Here is an 18,573-nt window from a genome sequence, read left to right as displayed (position 1 = left end):
GTCTGATAGCGTTTTTCTTACTACTTTTTAACAGCTTTATTCAGATATAGCCATATTCTAAATAATTTACCCATTTAAAGTCTACAGTCCAGAGGTTTTAGTGTTCATAGATAGCTGCAACCATCTCCATTTTCGGTGGTGGCAAGAATGCAGAGCAACAAGAACTCTCTTTCATTGCTGTCAAATTTGAACATTTTCACCACCTCAAAAAGAAACCTGTACCCTTCAACTATCATCCTTCTTCCTTCCCCCAGCCCTAACAACCACTAATCTACTTTTTGTCCCTTTAGGTTTTCCTCTTTGGTATTTGCAAATAAAAGGAATCATACGTTCCGTGGACTTTTGTGCCTGGCTTCTTTCACTTGGCATAATGTTTTCAAGGTTCATCCCAGTTGTAGTGTACAAGATTTTGTATGCACGTGTTTTCATTTCTGTCTGTATCTATTAATACACCTAGGAATAAAATTGCCATGTTTTTATTGTAACTCTATGTTTAATCATTTATTGCCAGATTGCTTTCTCCTCTATTCAAGTCCATTGTCCATTCTGTTAAAACTATTTTTTTAAGAGCAGTTTTTAGGTTCACAGGAAAATTGAGAGAAGGATACAAAGACAGCCAAGATACCACATGTCCCCACACATTCCTAGTTTCCTGGTTATCAACATCCCCCACCAAAGTGATAGAATTTTTTTTTTACAATTGAGGAACCAACATTGACACATTATTGTCACCCAAAGTCTGTAGTTTACGTTAGGGTTCACAATTGGTGTTTTACATTGCATAGATTTGGACAAATGTATGACATGTATCCACCATTATAGAATCATACAGTAATCACTGCCCAGAGCTGTCATTTTTCCACTGTCTGAATTTCTACTTCTTTTGTGTGGTTTTCTAAGTGGCTGCAGTGAGAGGTTAATTCCCATTGCAGGGGTGGAAGCAGCAGTCTGTATGTTTTAATTTCCTACTGACCCATAAAATTTACATTGCTTATGCTGATTGCTCAGTTATGGAATTGAATATTCAATTTGTTTACTAACTAGAATGAAATATGCTGTCTGGAAGCCTCATGTGATTTTGTGATGGTGCCTCCCTTCCCCACTTCTCCGTTCATAAAAACAAACCATGAACCTAGCTTCACGAGAGAGTGTGCCTGGGGACCTGTCACTTGTGCTGTGGAGCAACTTTGCATTGCCCTCTTGCTGTGGCTTGATGACTGTGCACCTCTGTTGGGCATGCAAGCAAGGCAGATTACAGACAAGGGCCAGGATTTTGGAAGAAGTGAAACTGCATCCTGTGAAGGAGGTAGAGCAGGATTATTTCTCTGTGCTGGTCAAGGGCATATGTTGTTCAGTGAAGAAAGCAGGAGGAGGAGGAGAGAAGACCTTTTGAATCTGTGTGACACCAGTGCAGGTGGCTTCATATCACTCAGCCCTGGCTTTCTACCATAAAATTCAGATGATAAAAATCAGCCTCATGGGAGTGTTATGGAAATTAGCTAAAATTATATTAATTAATAAACATAAATGTATGAATAAAATGCAGAGACTGGCATAGAACAAATATTCAAAAAAATGTTTCCTGGAAGGTTTTCTCTAGGATAAGAGCCCTCAAGTCTTCTTCTTTTTGGCAGCTTTTTCTGTGTTTCCCTCTTTGTCTCAATGAAGAGGTCTTCTGCAAAATTATATATTTTTTCTCGTCATTGATCTATCCTCATTCTGTTCCCCAGTCATTATTTTAACTGTGTGATATGGAGATTCTATCTGTATTTCATTTGTTAATTTTTTTTTTACTGTTTTTTCCCTCTGGATGTTGTTAGCATATAAAGACATCTTTAAATAATTATTTTGGGAAACACTGTTATTTTCTGCCTTGTGATGAATCCTGGGCTAGACAGTTTGAGACGATGCGATCAATTATTCTAAGAGATAAAACACTGTCTTCTTTGGGTAACTTAAGTCATTTATAACAACCTCAGTGGCTGCTAAGTACTATTTAATGTTCTTGTGTAATCAGAGTCTAAGCGTTTTCAGTTAATTTTTCATTTTCCTTCACATTTTTATTTGCTTTCACAAGTGTCATTATTAATTTTCTTTTAAGTTATTAAATTAAGGTATGCTTTATAACATTTTTCAAAGAAAAATTAATCCCATCCCCTGAGATAATCAGTGTGAATAGCTTGAATCATTCACTTCCATAACTTCCTTTGTGTTTATACAAAAATGCACAAATATATTTAGGCTTGTTTTACTTAGTAACGTGTGATGGGCATTCCCTCGAGAACAGTAGACAGTGATTAGCTCATCTAAAAGCTGCCTACTTTCCCTAACAGGTTACATAATGTTTGATTCCACCTTTCCTATATTGTTGAACATTCCGTTTGTTTCTCTCCTTCTTATATCCCTTGCTTTACTGTGCAGATATCCTAGGTACTGTTAAAACGAAACAAAAACAAACAAACAAAAAAGCCAGGATGGATTCCCAAAGTGGGATTGCCGGTTTGTAGGCAGTATCCTAGTCACGACTTCACTAGTCTGTGTTTGCGCCTATTTTTGCTCAGCCTTGTCAATACCCACTTCACTTTTCTTAGTTTTTGAGTTTTTGTGTAGAAGAAAGTACTCTATTTTTGCTTTAAAATTTATTTCCTTGATAATTATTTTAGATTTACCATGTTTTCATATACTTACTGCTTGTGTGAATAGGCTTTGGCACTTTTTCTATTTGTATCTTTTTCCTTTACGACTGTGGGGTGCTCTTCCTGTGTTGGGGACAGCAATTCTTATGGGTTATATATTTTGCATTTGTAAAAGTCATAATTTGACCTTTGTATTAACATATTGTTACATTTGTACATAATCTGTCAACTTATTTATTGTTGTGTTTTCTGTCTTTCCTAAGAATGTCTCTTACCCAAAGTTACACAGATATTTAAATATCTTTTGACACTATTATTATATTTAGAGACTTATTTATTGCAAACAGTTGAACTGATTGTGTTTATAAACACAGTCAAAATGTGGTAACATTTTTATGTATTACATTTTGTGTCACCCTTATTCCCCCCCACCAAATTTATATGATTTTACAGAGAATGTTAGCACAAATCTTTAAATGATTCATTCCTTCTTTTTTCAGACTGAATACTACTTTCTATGTCTGTAGTCATGCTCTTCTTCAACAATATTCCCAAATTTTCTTCTTCTAACATAGTCTGTCCTCAAAATCCTGTCCTTACTTCTGGTACCACGAGCACAAATCCTTTTTCTCTTGTGCCTCAGGGAAACCTTTATAAACTATATAGGTTGACCAAATTAGTAGTGATTAATAAAATCAGCAGGAAAGAGTACATTTATGCAGAGAACGTTCTCTACCAAAAACATCATTATTCTGTTTTGTAAATGCATGTATGTGGGAGGCTGTATACTTAGCCATTAAAGAACAAAGAGTGAACTGCCTGGATTTGAGTTCTGGCTCTACCTCTTATTAGCCTTATAATCTAGGGCAAACTACTTAACTTCACTTGCAATAATTTTTATTTGAACTGAGTAGCTTAAACTGTGCTTACTGTATGCCAGGCATTTTCCAAGTGCTTTACATATATTAACTCCTAATCCTCACAAGCATTTGAAATTATCTTCATTTTATACATGGATACATGAGGTTCAGAAAAAGCTTAAATAATCTGCACAAGCTAGGAAGTGGGGGGAGGGGCAGTTGTAAGCATAAGTGCCTAGTAAATGTTTCTTTCCTTATTCTTCCTTTCTACTCTCCTCTTGCCCTATCTTTCCTCTCCTGGCTTTTCTCTTTGTACCATTTTCCACCTCCTCCTATCTCCTCTTCCCCCACTTCACTCTTTTCCCCCATTTCACCCTTCTTTCCTTTTCTCCTTGTTCCTCCTACTTCCTCTTCTCCTTGTTCCTCCTACTTCCTCTTCTCTCCCTTTCGCCCCCCCCCCCCATTTTCTCCCTCTTCCCTTCTTTCTCCTTCTCTGCCTCTTCATCTTATATCATTTTCAGCATCAGTGTCCTTCGTCCTTTGGGGCGTACCGAGATCAATCAGAGACAGACTTGCTTCAGAGGCCTTACCATCTGTTAGTAGCTAAAAGACATAGAACTTGCTTAAAATGAAATGGAAAGTAAGAGATTTTAGTGCTATTCAAGTTTTAAGGGAATAAGAGTATCTTTCCTGGGGGCAAAACAAAAACAAAACAAAAAAAAACGGCTTTATGGAGGGACAGTTTCCTTTAGTGGGATCAGGAAAGACCCTGTAAAGGCAGTGGTTATATTCTATCTACTCCATTGTATTTAGAATATTTCCTAAATTTGTCAGCCTCCCTCTCGATTATTACGTGTGATGGATCTTAAGTTCACTAATTGATCTCAGTACTTTTTGGACTCTTATTTTATCATGAATGAGTGACCAGTATGGAAAGAGTTAAAATGAAAATGTTTAAGGAGTCTGAGCTATTTGTGGAGAGTTTGGGACACCTTTCAGTATTAACAAGTCAGTGCCCATAGATTGAGGATAGCAAAGAAAAGATAGATCGGTGTGTCTAAGTCGACAGTAGGTAGAAACGTGGTCAGTGGCTACACAAATCCACATACCCATAGTCAGTTGCTACGTGTAATCAGTCCCCAAAGAGTTCTGAAAATAATCTGCTTATGTAAACTGTCATTTATATCATAACATAGCTCTTCTACATCTGTGAAGTGTCATCCTCAGTAAGTACCTCTTCAGAATGCCCAGGCACCATGGCAACAGGCACCTCAGGAAAAGTGAGACGGGCTTTTAATTGCAGCGTCAAAAAGTAGATTTCAGCAAGTTTCAAAAACGAGCGCATTACATGACGAAAAGTTATAATTATTTTAGTCATCTCAGCATGAATGCCAGGTGTATTTTTGGCATGGGTCTTCTTAGAAGTAAGCATCCTGATTCAATTTGAAAGCATACATGTTACACTGGAGAAAATTATATTAAAAGTTAACAGAAGTTAGGTATCTACTACCTATATGTTTGTTTTCCTGTTAATATTTTCCACTAAAATATAAGTGAATTTGTATGAATGCTTTCTTTCATTATTCACAGTGTAAGATATAGGGAGATCTAATTGTCTTTAGGATGATTTGTCCCTAAGGGGATAGATGCTCAGTTGCCTGTGTGTATCAGCTTTTATTTTTCATTTTTATTTATTGACAAAATCAATATGCTATTTGGAAACTGCCAAATTGGTTCTAGAGATCTGACAGACTGAAATTTGGAGAGCAACATAAAGTCAGTCTTCCCAGGATGTTGCTTGAACCAGCAGAGACCCAGAGTCCTAATTTTAAATGGTTGCTTTATTTGGTGAAATAGATTGGATATTGGCTTTACACACAAAATGCCCTTGATGTCTTGGATCTCAGTTCTTCAGAAAGGATAATGAGGATAGTAGAAGGATAATTTCTTTTATTCCTTCCAGCCCTAATATTCTGTGATTCATCTGAGTATTAATTTGCACGCAGTTATATGGTGATAGGTGAAACATTGTAAAGAAACTTTGAAAATGAATGAATTTATACAACAAGAAAAAATAAAGAGAAAAAAACTTAATAGTCTATTTTTGGTCCTAACAGCAGGGGTAAGGTATATATTATTTACCTAAATAGGTATAAAATGAAATTGAAAGTAATAGATACGGTGTGCAGGGAAGTTTCCAGGAAGAAAGCTTATGGGAAGATGTTGAAACCAGATGTGATTTGAACACCTAAGTACTTAATTTACTTTCCAGTTCTACTTTTTTTCTGAAATTAGCTGTAGTCTTTGGCATATAGTTGGTGTTCAGTGAATATTTGTGGAATGAATTGACTAATAAAAAATTGTTGGGCCTAGCTCATCCGAGCTAAGGAGTTTATATGGTACAGATCTTTGTGGTAACTCAAAGAAGAGGTGGCCCAACACGGACCAATTAGATAGGTTTGACCTCAGAAATATTTCCAGTTGAGTCAAGAACCTTACAAAAAGAAATGTGCTAAAAGACAAGGTTAGTATTTTTTTCTCCAAATTTTGTCTCTATTAATTTTATTCTGAACTCACACATCAGATTTTCTGAGAGAGATGTGTCATTAGTCCCCTTTGCCCTAGTTTGTTACCCCTTGGCCCAAGCAGTGAGAGCCAGGTCCATTGTCCTCTGCTGGTAGTTGCACACCCATAGGTGAAGGATAAGACAACGTGTTTTTATTTTTTATTTTTCTTATTATTAAGTAGAATATACAGCTGTGTTTCTCCCCTCGTGAAAGAGTCTCCATAGAAATTTTCTGGACCTGAATCATAACCCCTTTGGTATATTAATAAAATGTCTCCAGGAGCCAGATAACCCCCCCCCCCCGTGTTTTATATATTATTGTGTCTGGAATTGGTGGGTTCTTGGTATCACTGACTTCAAGAATGAAGCTGCGGACCCTCGCGGTGAGTGTTACAGTTCTTGAAGGTGGCACGTCCGGAGTTTGTTCCTTCTGATGTTTGGACGTGTTCGGAGTTTCTTCCTTCTGGTGGGTTCGTGGTCTCGCTGGCTTCAGGAGTGAAGCTGCAGACCTTTGTGGTGAGTGTTACAGCTCTTTAGGTGGCGCGTTTGGAGTTGTTCATTTCTCCCATCCGGAGTTGTTCATTCCTCCCGGTGGGTTCATGGTCTTGCTGGCTTCAGGAGTAAAGCTGCAGACCTTGCAGTGAGTGTTATAGCTCATAAAGGCAGTGCAGACACAAAGAGTGAGCAGCAGCAAGATTTATTGCAAAGAGCAAAAGAACAAAGCTGCCACAGTGCGGAAGCAGACCTCAGCGGGTTGCCACGGCTGGCTGGGGCAGCCTGCTTTTATTCCCTTATCTGACCCCACCCACATCCTGCTGATTGGTCCATTTTACAGAGAGCTGATTGGTCTGTCTTACAGAGAGTTGATTGGTCCTTTTTGACAGGGTGCTGATTGGTGCGTTTACAAACCTTGAGCTAGACACAGAGTGCTGATTGGTGTATTTACAATCCCCTAGCTAGACATAAAGGTTGTCCAAGTCCCCACTAGATTAGCTAGACACAGAGCACTGACGGGTGCATTTATAAACCTTGAACTGACACAGAGTGCTGATTGGTGTATTTATAATCCCTTAGCTAGACATAAAGGTTCTCCAGTTCCCCACTAGATTAGCTAGACACAGAGCACTGACTGGTGCATTTACAAACCTTGAGCTAGACACAGGGTGCTGATTAGTGCATTTACAAACCTTGAGCTAGACACAGGGTGCTGATTGTTGTATTTACAAACCTTGAGCTAGACACAGAGTGCTGATTGGTGTATTTACAATCCCTTAGCTAGACATAAAGGTTCTCCAAGTCCCCACCAGATTAGCTAGATACAGAGTGCTGATTGGTGTGTTTACAAACCTTGAGGTAGACACAGAGTGCTGACTGGTGTATTCACAATCCCCCAGCCAGACATAAAGGTTCTCCAAGTCCCCACAAGACTCAGGAGCCCAGCTGGCTTCACCTAGTGGATCCCGCACTGGGGCCGCAGGTGGAGCTGCCTGCCAGTCCCGCGCAGTGTGCCTGCACTCCTCAGTCCTTGGGCGGTTGATGGAACTGAGCGCCCTGGAGCAGGAGGCAGCACTTGTCGGGGAGGCTTGGGCTGCACAGGAGCCCATGGCGGGGGGTGGGGGGTGGGGCTCAGGCATGGCGGGCTGCAGGTCCCGAGCCCTGCCCCACGGGGAGGCAGCTGAGGCCCAGCGAGAATTTGAGAGCAGCGCCGGCGAGCTGGCACTGCTGGGGGACCTGGTGCACCCTCCGCAGCTGCTGGCCCGGGTGCTAAGCCCCTCACTACTTGGGGCCAGTGGCACTGGGCGGCCGCTCCAAATGTGGGGCCCACCAAGCCCATGCCCACCCAGAACTTGCGCTGGCCCACAAGCGCCACATGCAGCCCCGGTTCCAGCCCACGCCTCTTCCTCCACACCTCTCTGCAAGCTGAGGGAGCCGGCTCCAGCCTTGGCCAGCCCAGAGAGGGGCTCCCACAGTGCAGCGGCGGGCTGAAGGGCTCCTCAACTGTGGCCAGAGTGGGCACCGAGGCCGAGGAGGCACCGAGAGAGCGAGCGAGGGCTGCCAGCACACTGTCATCTCTCGTTATGACATAGAGTTTTCTCCAAGTTCTGGGGCTTCACCTTTTTTAACACGTAATACCCACAAATATAACACCCCAGTCTTCTTTAGCTAGGGACCTAGTTCATCGGATAACAATTTGGCCCTCTTGAGGAGACCTAAGAAGTTTTAGTATTTTGGATCAAAGCAATTAACTAGATAAATGGTTACAGTCTTAATTCTCATGGCATGTGAAGGGTGGAATATTTTTACAGTAAGTGAAAGCAACCATTCCTTTCTTTGTATCATATACATTTCTGAGGCTCAGCAGGCTAAGGATTTCTGCATAGTACTGAGAAATCCAGGGATGTTTTATTTCTCTACAATTATGTGTTTTAAGTGGGAAGAATCTCTACCAAGTTATGTAAATATTTTATGTAAAAATAGCAAATGATGGTTTGTGTATAATAGATGGAGTAAGGTATGCTTTCTAAAATGACTTAAAAATATAGCAGGGAAAAAAGTAAAGGCAGTAGTAATATTATTAGAAATAACCACATCTGGGAATCTCTATATTTAATAACCTTGACTCTTGTAGTATTTCAGATTTATCTAAAAGATGCCTGTGTCTAGACATATGTTAATAGAATATTTGGAAAATGTCTTTGAACTGACTCTTGCTTGGCACAGATTTCAAAGAATCCTCATGATCATTCGTTCTGTTCATACCTGTTGAAATTTCTGAACTTGTGCGAGGGTACAATAATGTAAAACGTTATATATATGTACAAGGTAATATGCAAAGATGATGAGTATTTCTGTTAGGATTTTTTAAACCAGTAATCTTTAATTTGTATCGATTTGTTTAAAAAGATAAATATTCTCTGACATTGTGACTGAGTTGATGAATTGGTTGGATACCTGTTGTTTGCCTCAGTCACTGAAACCAAGAGTATATGGTATAACATCCTATTCTCTCTAAAAATAGTTTCTGTGTTTTTGGTTTTGTTCTGAGTACATTGCTTTTCTTTTTGGTCCTTATAATCACAGTTATTATTTTTTATTTTTTAAATTAGAGATGGAGACTTGCTTTGACACCCAGGCTGGAGTTATGCTGTCATGGATTACTATATCCTCGAACTCCTGGGCTCAAGTGATCCTCCCAGTGTAGCCTCCCAAGTAGCTGAGACTACAGGTGTGCACCATCATGCCCAGCTGATTTTTTAATTGTTTTGTAGAGATAGGGTCTTGCCATGTTGCCCAGGCTGGTCTTGAACTCCTGGCTTCAAGCAGTCCTCCTGCTTCAACCTCTCAGTGTTGGGATTACAGTTGCAATCCCAAGCCACTGCACTTGGCCACAGTTTTAAAGTTTCAAAAATAAATAGAAATAATTGGTTGACTTACTTGACTTACTGTTTCTTTCAGCTTTTTGCCTGAATTCATCAATGGAGACTTTGATTCTATTAGGCCTGAAGTCAGAGAATACTATGCTACTAAGGTAAATTATAAACACTTTTTTTGTTCAAGATCTTTCTCATGTGGTTGCTTTTTCTATGTTGTTTCCAATCGTCATGCTGTATAGGAAGAGATTGATAAACTCATTGGTTGGTTACTTTTCATAGTTTTTTTTATTTTGGCAATTGTAACATACATGCAAAATGGAAACTTACACTTTTTCACAACGGGTTTGCCGCCAGAACACAGGTGTCATGAAAACTACTCCTAAAAGCCAAAACGGGAAAGGAAAAGACTGACATCAACATTATCGTCATTGGACATGTACATTCAGGCAGGTCCACCACTACTGGCCATCTGATCTACAAATGCGTTGGCATTGACAAAAGAACCATTGAAAAATTTGAGAAGGAGGCTGCTGAGATGGGAAAGGACTCGTTCAAGTTGTGCCTGGGTCTTGGATAAACTGAAAGCTGAGCGTGAACGTCATATCACCATTGATATCTCCTTGTGGAAATTTGAGACCAGCAAGTACTACGTGACTATCATTGATGCCCCAGGACACACACACTTCATCAAAAACATGATTACAAGGACATCGCAGGCTGACTGTGCTGTCCTGATTGTTGCTGCTGGTGTTGGTGAATGTGAAGCTGTTATCTCCCAGAATGGGCAGACCCAAGAGCATGCCCTTCTGGCTTACACACTGGGTGTGAAACAACTAATTGTTGGTATTAACAAAATGGATTCCACTGAGCCACCCTACAGCCAGAAGAGATACGAGGAAATCGTTAAGGAAGTCAGCACTTACATTAAGAAAATTTGCTACCACCCTGACACAGTAGCATTTGTGCCAATTTCTAGTTGGAATGGTGACAACATGCTGGAGCCAAGTGCTAACATGCCTTGGTTCAAGGGATGGAAAGTCACCGGTAAGGATGACAATGCCAGTGGAACCACGCTGTTTGGGGTTCTGGATTGCATCCTACCACCAACTTGTCCAACCGACAAGCCCCTTCACCTGCCCCTCCAGGAGGTCTACAAAATTGATGGTATTGGTACTGTTTCTGTTGGCCGAGTGGAGACTGGTGTTCTCAAACCTGGTATGGTGGTCACCTTTGCTCCAGTCACCATTACAACTAAAGTAAAATCTGTCAAAATGCACCATGACGCTTTGAGTGAAGTTCTTCCTGGGGACAGTGTGGGCTTCAATGTCAAGAATGTGTCTCTCAAGGATGTTCATCATGGCAGCATTGCTGGTGACAGCAAAAATGACTCACAAATAGAAGCAGCTGGCTTCATTGCTCAGGTGATTATCCACAACCATCCAGGCCTAATCAGTGCTGGCTGTGCCCCTGTACTGGATTGCCACATGGCTCATGTTGCATGCAAGTTTGCTGAGCTGAAGGAAAAGATAGATCACTGTTCTGGTGAAAGGCTAGGAGATGGCCCTAAGTTCTTGAAGTCTAGTGATGCTAACATCGTTGATACGGTTCCTGGAAAGCCCATGTGTGTTAGCTTCTCAGACTATCCACCTCTGGGTCGCTTTGCTGTTCGTGCTATGAGACAGACAGTTGCCATGAGTGTCATCAAAGCAGTGGACAAAAAGGCTGCTGGAGCTGGCAAGGTCACCAAGTCTCCCCAGAAAGCTCAGAAAGCCAAATGAATATTATCCCTAGTACCTGCCACCCCGCTCTTAATCAGTGATGGAAGAACGGTCTCAGAACTGTTTGTTTCAATTGGCCATTTACGTTTAGTAGTAAAAGACTGGTTAATGATAACAATGCATCATAAAACTTTCAGAAGGAAAGGAGAATGTTTTGTGGACCACCTTGATTTTCTTTTTTGCGTGTGGCAGTTTTAAGTTACTAGTTTTTAAAATCAGTACTTTTTAATGGAAACAACTTGACCAAAAATTTGTCACAGAATTTTGAGACCCATTAAAAAAGTTTAATGAGGAAAAAAAATGGAAACTTACAAAATGACAAGTTGGAACACAATCTTGGGGAAATTTTATCACCATTATGTAAAAATTAATCCTTTAAACATATATATTTGAAAAGAGCTTATAATTTGTATATGCTCATTTAATAATACACAATTGTTGCCTATATCCTCATTAATTATTATATATTTCTCGTGGATCATTTTAACTTCATTTAATGAATGTACCTTATTTCACTTAACCAATTCCCAATTAATGTACGTTTCAGGTGTGCATTTTTTTGCTTTGTAAACTCTGCTAAAATCATCTTTGTAAATGAATTTTTGTAAAAATGCATAATTGTGTATTCATAAGAATTTAGGACTAACGTTAGAAAATTTTCTTTAACATTTAGTTTTCTTGAAATTATTATTGCTGTGTTTTGAATAAAACTATTCCCTACAACTTGAGATTGATAATAACCTACATCTTTTGAAAAGGTGTTAATTTTCTCAATATTGGGCACATCTTTCAAAGATCCTTGCCACTTAAGAACATATAAATAATCTAATTGGGAATGATATAAGGCACGTGGGAGTGTATTAAAGTAACCAATAGTTCAAGGTCTCAGTGGTTTTGGAACACAATGAAGAGTTTCTCAAATAAAAATTGTAGCATTGGTAATTCTTCTAACCACAACACCATCATCTGTGTTTAATTCTAAACTGGCGTTAGCAAAGTACACATTGTTTTAAAAAGAAACATCAGGTATTGAAATCACAAAACTTTAAATTCTTCATGAGGCTTGGGGGGAGATGAGATAAATTCAAAAAGAAGAGAAGGAACCTTTCTCAGGAAGGAGGGAAGAGAAAAAGGTAGGAAAATGAAAAGAAAGAGGAAAAAGGAAACATGATTCTAGGTGGAAACACAAAGGTGCTATGCTTATAAGGTATAGCCTGTTATGATATGGAAATTTTGGGGCTGGCAGTGAATGCAGGTCTCTGCACATCCCATCTGCCCACCAGCTGATCAGACTTTCCCTCAGCAAATGAAGACTGTTCCCAAGTCAGTGTTTGATATTCATGCTCAATTACTTTAACATTGGCATGTTCCTATTCATTCCTCACAGTCTCACTTCTCATTAACTCCATACCTCAACCTCGTTGGGATGGAAAAGCCACAGCCTTGCTTACAATGCAGAGTTTTACAGATGCATAGATGTTAATCATATTTTCAAGAGCAGAAGAAACAGCAAGAGAGGCAGGGACAAGCAGACTCAAAAACAAGTTGAAGATCTGGTCAGGTGTGACTCCTCTCCCCCTTCTTTAATGCTGCTGGCTTGCCAAAGTCAGAAGTGCCAGCCTGATCACATCTATCCAAGATAAGAAAATAGGGGAAGCCAGCCTTTTTATATCTATAGGCAGTAAAATGAGGGTCAAGGATAGAGGAAAAATTTGAGTTAATGCCTCTTGATGAATTTCTCTTATATTTCCTTCTTCACTTTATTTTAACCTTAAAAACTAAATGATATTTGTTGAGTTTTAGTTTTTAAAGTAAGATTTAGCTGAATCTTCTAATTCTTGAACTGCATAGTTCTAGGTTGATACAGTATAATCCACTTTCTTCATGTATCAGCGAGGATCAAACTCACTGCTTTGAACTTTTAGGCTAATCCTAGAGGGCACAGATGATGTCTTTTATATAGTTAATGTGCCCTGTAGAGCACATAGTGAGTGTTTGGCTGTAGTTTTAATAACCATGACAATTACAACAAGTTAATGCAATATTACACACAATTCATATAAGCCATTATCTCCAACTTAAACAGCGTTTACGCTGCTCTTTCACAATTGAAAGGCGGTTATCTTCATTTTCAAATACAGCCCCTCCCTACCTGGTCTGAGTTGGCAATGAAGGTGAAACTGGGGATCTAGTAAAGTGAAGAAATTTAAAATACCAAAACTTGGTTAAAAAGTGGATTGTGTAGCCAACATTTCTTGATACAAAGTGTTGAGCTTGGCAACTGGTGTACAGTCCTTAGTTTATAAAGTCCTCGTTTTCAGGTAGCTGTAACATCTTGGTGCTTTCCCTTTTGCCTATTTGTCTTAGTTCGTCTCTGCCTGGTTCACTGCTGTTAACTCAGAATGAGGAATATCTCTTACTGATTTTCCTCTTGATATTTTATTTTTCATTTTTCTGGGTCAGTCAGTGCTTCTTTGATTGAAAGCTAAAAATCGCCTACTTCTATCCATTATGCCTACCACCATGTTAATTTTTTGAGAACTTTAGAAGAAACCGTGCTATCTTATCAAACTCCTGATATTCTTTCATTATTGTATTCTGTTGGGTCTTCAATGGATTTAGGAAAGGGAGTTTTAAAATTGTTTCCTTAATATTTAGGGGGTTAAGGAACAACTTGCAGGATTTAGCTGATGCCTTAAAAATTACAGAATATCAAGGGATTGCTATAAATGTAGGTTTATAGGATATGAATTAAAATATAGAAATACAATAAAAATATGAAATACAGTCAACCCTTGGTATCCAAGGATTCATCCAACAGTGTATGGGGAACCTTGGGATATGCAGGGCCTACTAAGGGACTTAAGCATCCTCAGACTTTGATGTTCTCTAGGGTCCTGGAGCCAATCCCCTGTGGATATGAAGGGCCTACTGTAATTTAAAATAGAAGAAATTATTCAATATTCTTTATCCCAATTTTTTGATGAGGGACCTGAAGCCCAGAAAGCTAAGCGACTTCAACAAAATGGTAGAACTAGTGAGAGACAGTTTTAGGATCAATGTCCATGTTTTCTGTAAAAAGAATGTTGTTAGAACTGGGACTGGGTCACTGCTACTGCTTCTCAACAGGTAAAGCCTTTGGCCTATTGGGTAAGACGGTTGTTCCTTGCGCTGGATATGTAGCATCCCTGGGAATGAATGCCACTATCACTGTCATTGTGACATAATGTCAACAACATAATCAAATACTTTACATTATGTTTCTGGTATGTCCCTCTGAACCTTTGATTCTGAGGCAGCAAGGGTAAAGGTGCAATAGTTGGACCAGACCAGGAAAGAGCAAAACCTTATAAACTGATAAATTCTTAAATTACCTATTAACAAAAGCTGCTTACAAGATATTGGATTAAGCCAAGATAGAAGAACACTGAAGAATCAGAGTGATTTGGTAATATGAAATTATCAAGGGTACAGGCAAATTTTTAGTATGTCTTTCTTTGTGTTACCAATGAGTATTTTGCCATTCCAGAAAGTGTTGCTATCAACACAAGGCCATGTTCTAGACGGTATGATGAAAACAACCCAAGCATAAGTCAGGAAGAGGACTGTAGGTCCAAGTTCTGATTTTATCTTCTCTGTTAATCCTTCCAAGTCTTAGAAGAACATAGCATCAAGAATATTGCAACAAGGTGCCCAAAGACTCATTGTAACTGTTTATGAAGACAAGCTTGGTTAAGGGAAACATTGAACCCCTGTATATGTGGTGAATGAGGGCTAGCAGAAGGGGTGAGTTGATGCTGAACCACAGATTTTCTATTACAGAGAAAATAAGATAATTCCAGGTCCCCTGATAATTCTAGCACTATAAACTGGAGGAATGGAGAAAGAAATGTAGGCAGATTTTTGTCTCCTGTCTTTCATTGTATCTTTTTCCCTCTTGGGAAAGATAAGGGTTTTTTAAAGCAAATTGCATGAATTATTGAAGAATATATCTTATAAAACCAATATTTTTTATAGTATTTTCCCATTGTCATTGAATACTTGCGTGGCCATACCCAAATTTTTGACGAGTGCTCTCGATGGGCAGAGGTAGTGTATCTAATCTTTAAAAACCAGTACTCCCTTTTATAAATATAAAACACTATAAGTGTTAGATGCAGTAGCAGAAAAATGTCTCATCATTTTGCATTTCATCATAATGGCTATTACCTGTATAAATGTGTTTCCGTTACATTTTAGGGAATTGGGGATTTGGGTTTAAATATAACTTTCTCAGTCAAAATAATTGGAAATTGTCACCTGGTTGGCATTTGAATAGAATATCTGATTTTTCATAAATGGACTACTGATGACAAGCAGAAAATGCTTATATTTTAATTCCAATTTAAAGATGGGGACACTGATTCTCAAATAGTGGGGAGGGCGGGTTATTGGGTGAAGGGTGCATTCAAGTGTGGATATCAAATAACTAATATTTAATCTTGGCTGTTAGCAGTGTGCATTTTAGTTTTTAGGCTTTTATAAGTAGTAAAGTGATTGTTTTCTTGAATTAAGTGCAAATTACATTTGTGTTGTTAATTTACATATATGAAAGTCTTACCACCACACGTGAAACTAAATCATGGTGTTATATCCCTGACTTTCTCATGTGCTTATAGTAATGATCTAATGATGGCATACATGTAGAGTTCTCTGGAAATACTAAAGCACTATTTTAATATAAGCTGGTAGTGTTTTATTTTACTTCCTAAAATTGTTTGCTTAAGACCTTTTTAATATTTTATTTTTTCTCAGTAACATTGCTTTTTAAAAATATTTTCAAATACTTCATCTTTGTAAGTGCATAATTTATGAATGTAGATGTAATTCATAATCAGAATTGCTCTGGATATCCTTTTGAATCTGATAAAGCCTCAGGTTTGATTCTATTTACATTTCACAGAATCTCCAGTTAAAAACATCTGAACTGATCCACCTAATCTCATGAATCTTATTATTTTCTACTCTTAGCTACGTCTCTTTTTCAGTTCTTCTCAGACACATGCCAACAACTTTTAGATGAAAAATTAATTAGAGAAAATGACAAACTGGACTGTTAGAAATTGTGAACCGTTAGTAAGTTTGACTATTATGCCAAACAGAGGAAACTATACAAAATATATAAAGCTCAACTCCATTTTTTGATATATTTCTTTAAAAAATATAAACAAAATGAAACAAAGCCGGGAATGTAATAAATTTTTAGGCTTAAGCATGAAGTCTAATTAACATATGCTAAGATATAAAGGCTTTGCTAAGGGAATTATAGACAGTCAGTTTCCCTTGACAACTGAGTGACAGGTTCTTCACTTCATATTCCTTAGACTGGCTGTCTAACCCTTATTAGCATCTCACCAAGGGAATGATGAGACTGCCAGGGGAACATTATGTGAAACTATCTCTTGAATATACCTTAATTCTTATGCTTGCCTCAATCATAGTCCTTTCAAATTGACTTTATTGCCATCGATGTTTTTTGAAGCTTGTTTTGTTTGAATTTGTTTAACATACTGAAGGCTTTTAGAGAGGGCGAGACTTTGCCCTTTACATTGAAGAGCTCCCAGTGAGACACACAGGACCTCCAGGAGCACCTGCCTGCCTCTCCTCATTCATCTGATGTTACACTCTGTGTTCTCCAGGGCCTCTGTGACTCTGTCTTCCCTCTTTCGTCTGACTCATGGGATTCTTCCTTCACCTAAACCAACCAACTATGATAATCTTAAAAGTAATAACCAAATATTTTTAGTGCTTAAAATATGCCAGATATTTTTATATGCACTTTCCTTTATGAATTCATCCCTTCACAGTTTCCCATCTGGAGGTGGTGGTTAGTCCCTTGTTTATACTTTCTTGCTGAGTTTGAGATAAACAATTCTATCATCATTTTACTCCTTTTCCCTGTTAACATGTGAACTTCTGGAAGCTGAAGTCTGCGGTCATTCATCCTGGTATCCCCAGTCATTAGTAGGTTCAGATTGAAGTTTATATGAAGCAGTTATCTGATCCCTCTTTTAGAACTAAAACAGAAAAGCACTGGTCCTGCTTTGCTTCATATAAAAAAGATTTCTGTGATCAAATGATTTTGTGAAATTTGCCACATTCTCTATGCCCCTTTTGGAAACCCACTGTGCATGTATCATTTTAAGTAAGTCTGCCAAAAATCTAATTTTACCTTAATATTTCTCAAATGTATTTCAACCCAGAACATTTACTCTTTACCCTACTAAAAATACAAAAAAAATTGGCCAGGCGTGGTGTCACACACCTGTGATCCCAGCTAATCAGGAGGCTGAGGCACGAGAATCGTTTGGACCCTGGAGACAGAGGTTGCAGTGAGCCGAGATTGTGTCACTGTACTCCAGCCTGGGAGACAGAGTGAGACTCTTTCTCAAAGAAAGAAAGTTTTCTATCAGTGTAGAAACTATTTACCATTCAAGTTTCCTGATGCCAGCCAGAAGCCAATCTTGGAAGCAGGCCATTTTAAAGACAGCAGTCTCAAGCCTGCTATGCTGAGTTTTCCCTGTACCCTCTTTCACCCAGAAGTCTGGCTCTGGTTTTAGGAAGAAAGCCATCATTTAAAACCCTGTGCTGCTCTAAAAAGACGTTCGACTTCCATTAACAGAAGGGATGACTTTCTTGTTTGAAACACTATAGCTTTCGTTCAATGCCTTGTTGAAAGAAAAGGTTATTTTACAACACATAGGACAATGAAGATTATGCTAGATTAGAATGTCTCTTTAAGTTTGAGAAAGAATGGAGAATTGCTATAAGGTTAAATTGCATTTCTTCTTTTCCTTTATACACCATCTAGATACCAGAAAGAGAATACTAGATTATATTAGGCAATATGCTTAGAGTTTTTATACGGTTACTTAGGTTTTTAAGAGTTGAATCCTGTGACATTCTTGCTGAAGAAATCATTCCTTGAAGGCTGTTATTTGATGATTTAAAAAACAACCTTTTTAGCTTGAAAAGTATAAATGTTTCTAGAAGCCTAGTAAATAAAAGGAACAATCTGCCACAGTATACTTTATATAATGAAGAAGAAAGTGGGAATTGGTTATTTTGTGATTATATCTCTGCAGGGAAAAAGACGATGTTCATACCTGTATCCACAAACAGAGATCTTTTAGATTTCAGTTTACTTTATGGAACTATTCCCCTTCTTAGCAAATCTGAGAATAAGTTTGAGCTAATTTTAGACCTGTATCTTTGGTTATTTGGAGTATCTGTCATTTTGCTCTATGCCTGCTGTGCCCTTTATCTGGCAGGCAGTTTTTAATTACAGAGTTCCAGTCAATTCCATTTAATGAATGACTA

The 18,573-nt window shown here is 38.5% G+C and overlaps 1 protein-coding gene and 1 pseudogene across 8 annotated transcripts in view; both read left to right on the top strand.

The window, feature by feature from the left end:
- The window catches only part of TPK1 (thiamin pyrophosphokinase 1), a 393,588-nt gene that overhangs the window by 184,076 nt on the left and 190,939 nt on the right, over positions 1 to 18,573 (top strand). For all 8 annotated transcript variants that reach the window (XM_055284382.2, XM_055284383.2, XM_055284385.2 and 5 more), the window contains exon 5: positions 9,519 to 9,591. In XM_055284382.2, coding sequence (XP_055140357.1) covers positions 9,519 to 9,591 — 73 coding nt within the window. The remainder of the gene's footprint in view (positions 1 to 9,518; positions 9,592 to 18,573) is intronic.
- Positions 9,755 to 11,543, top strand: LOC129485155 (putative elongation factor 1-alpha-like 3; annotated as a pseudogene).

Source organism: Symphalangus syndactylus, chromosome 6 (genome assembly GCF_028878055.3).
Source record: "Symphalangus syndactylus isolate Jambi chromosome 6, NHGRI_mSymSyn1-v2.1_pri, whole genome shotgun sequence".
NCBI classification, from domain to species: Eukaryota; Metazoa; Chordata; class Mammalia; order Primates; family Hylobatidae; genus Symphalangus; species Symphalangus syndactylus.
The sequence above is the reverse complement of the archived record's forward strand: the minus strand, read 5'-3'. Positions and strand labels throughout refer to the sequence as shown.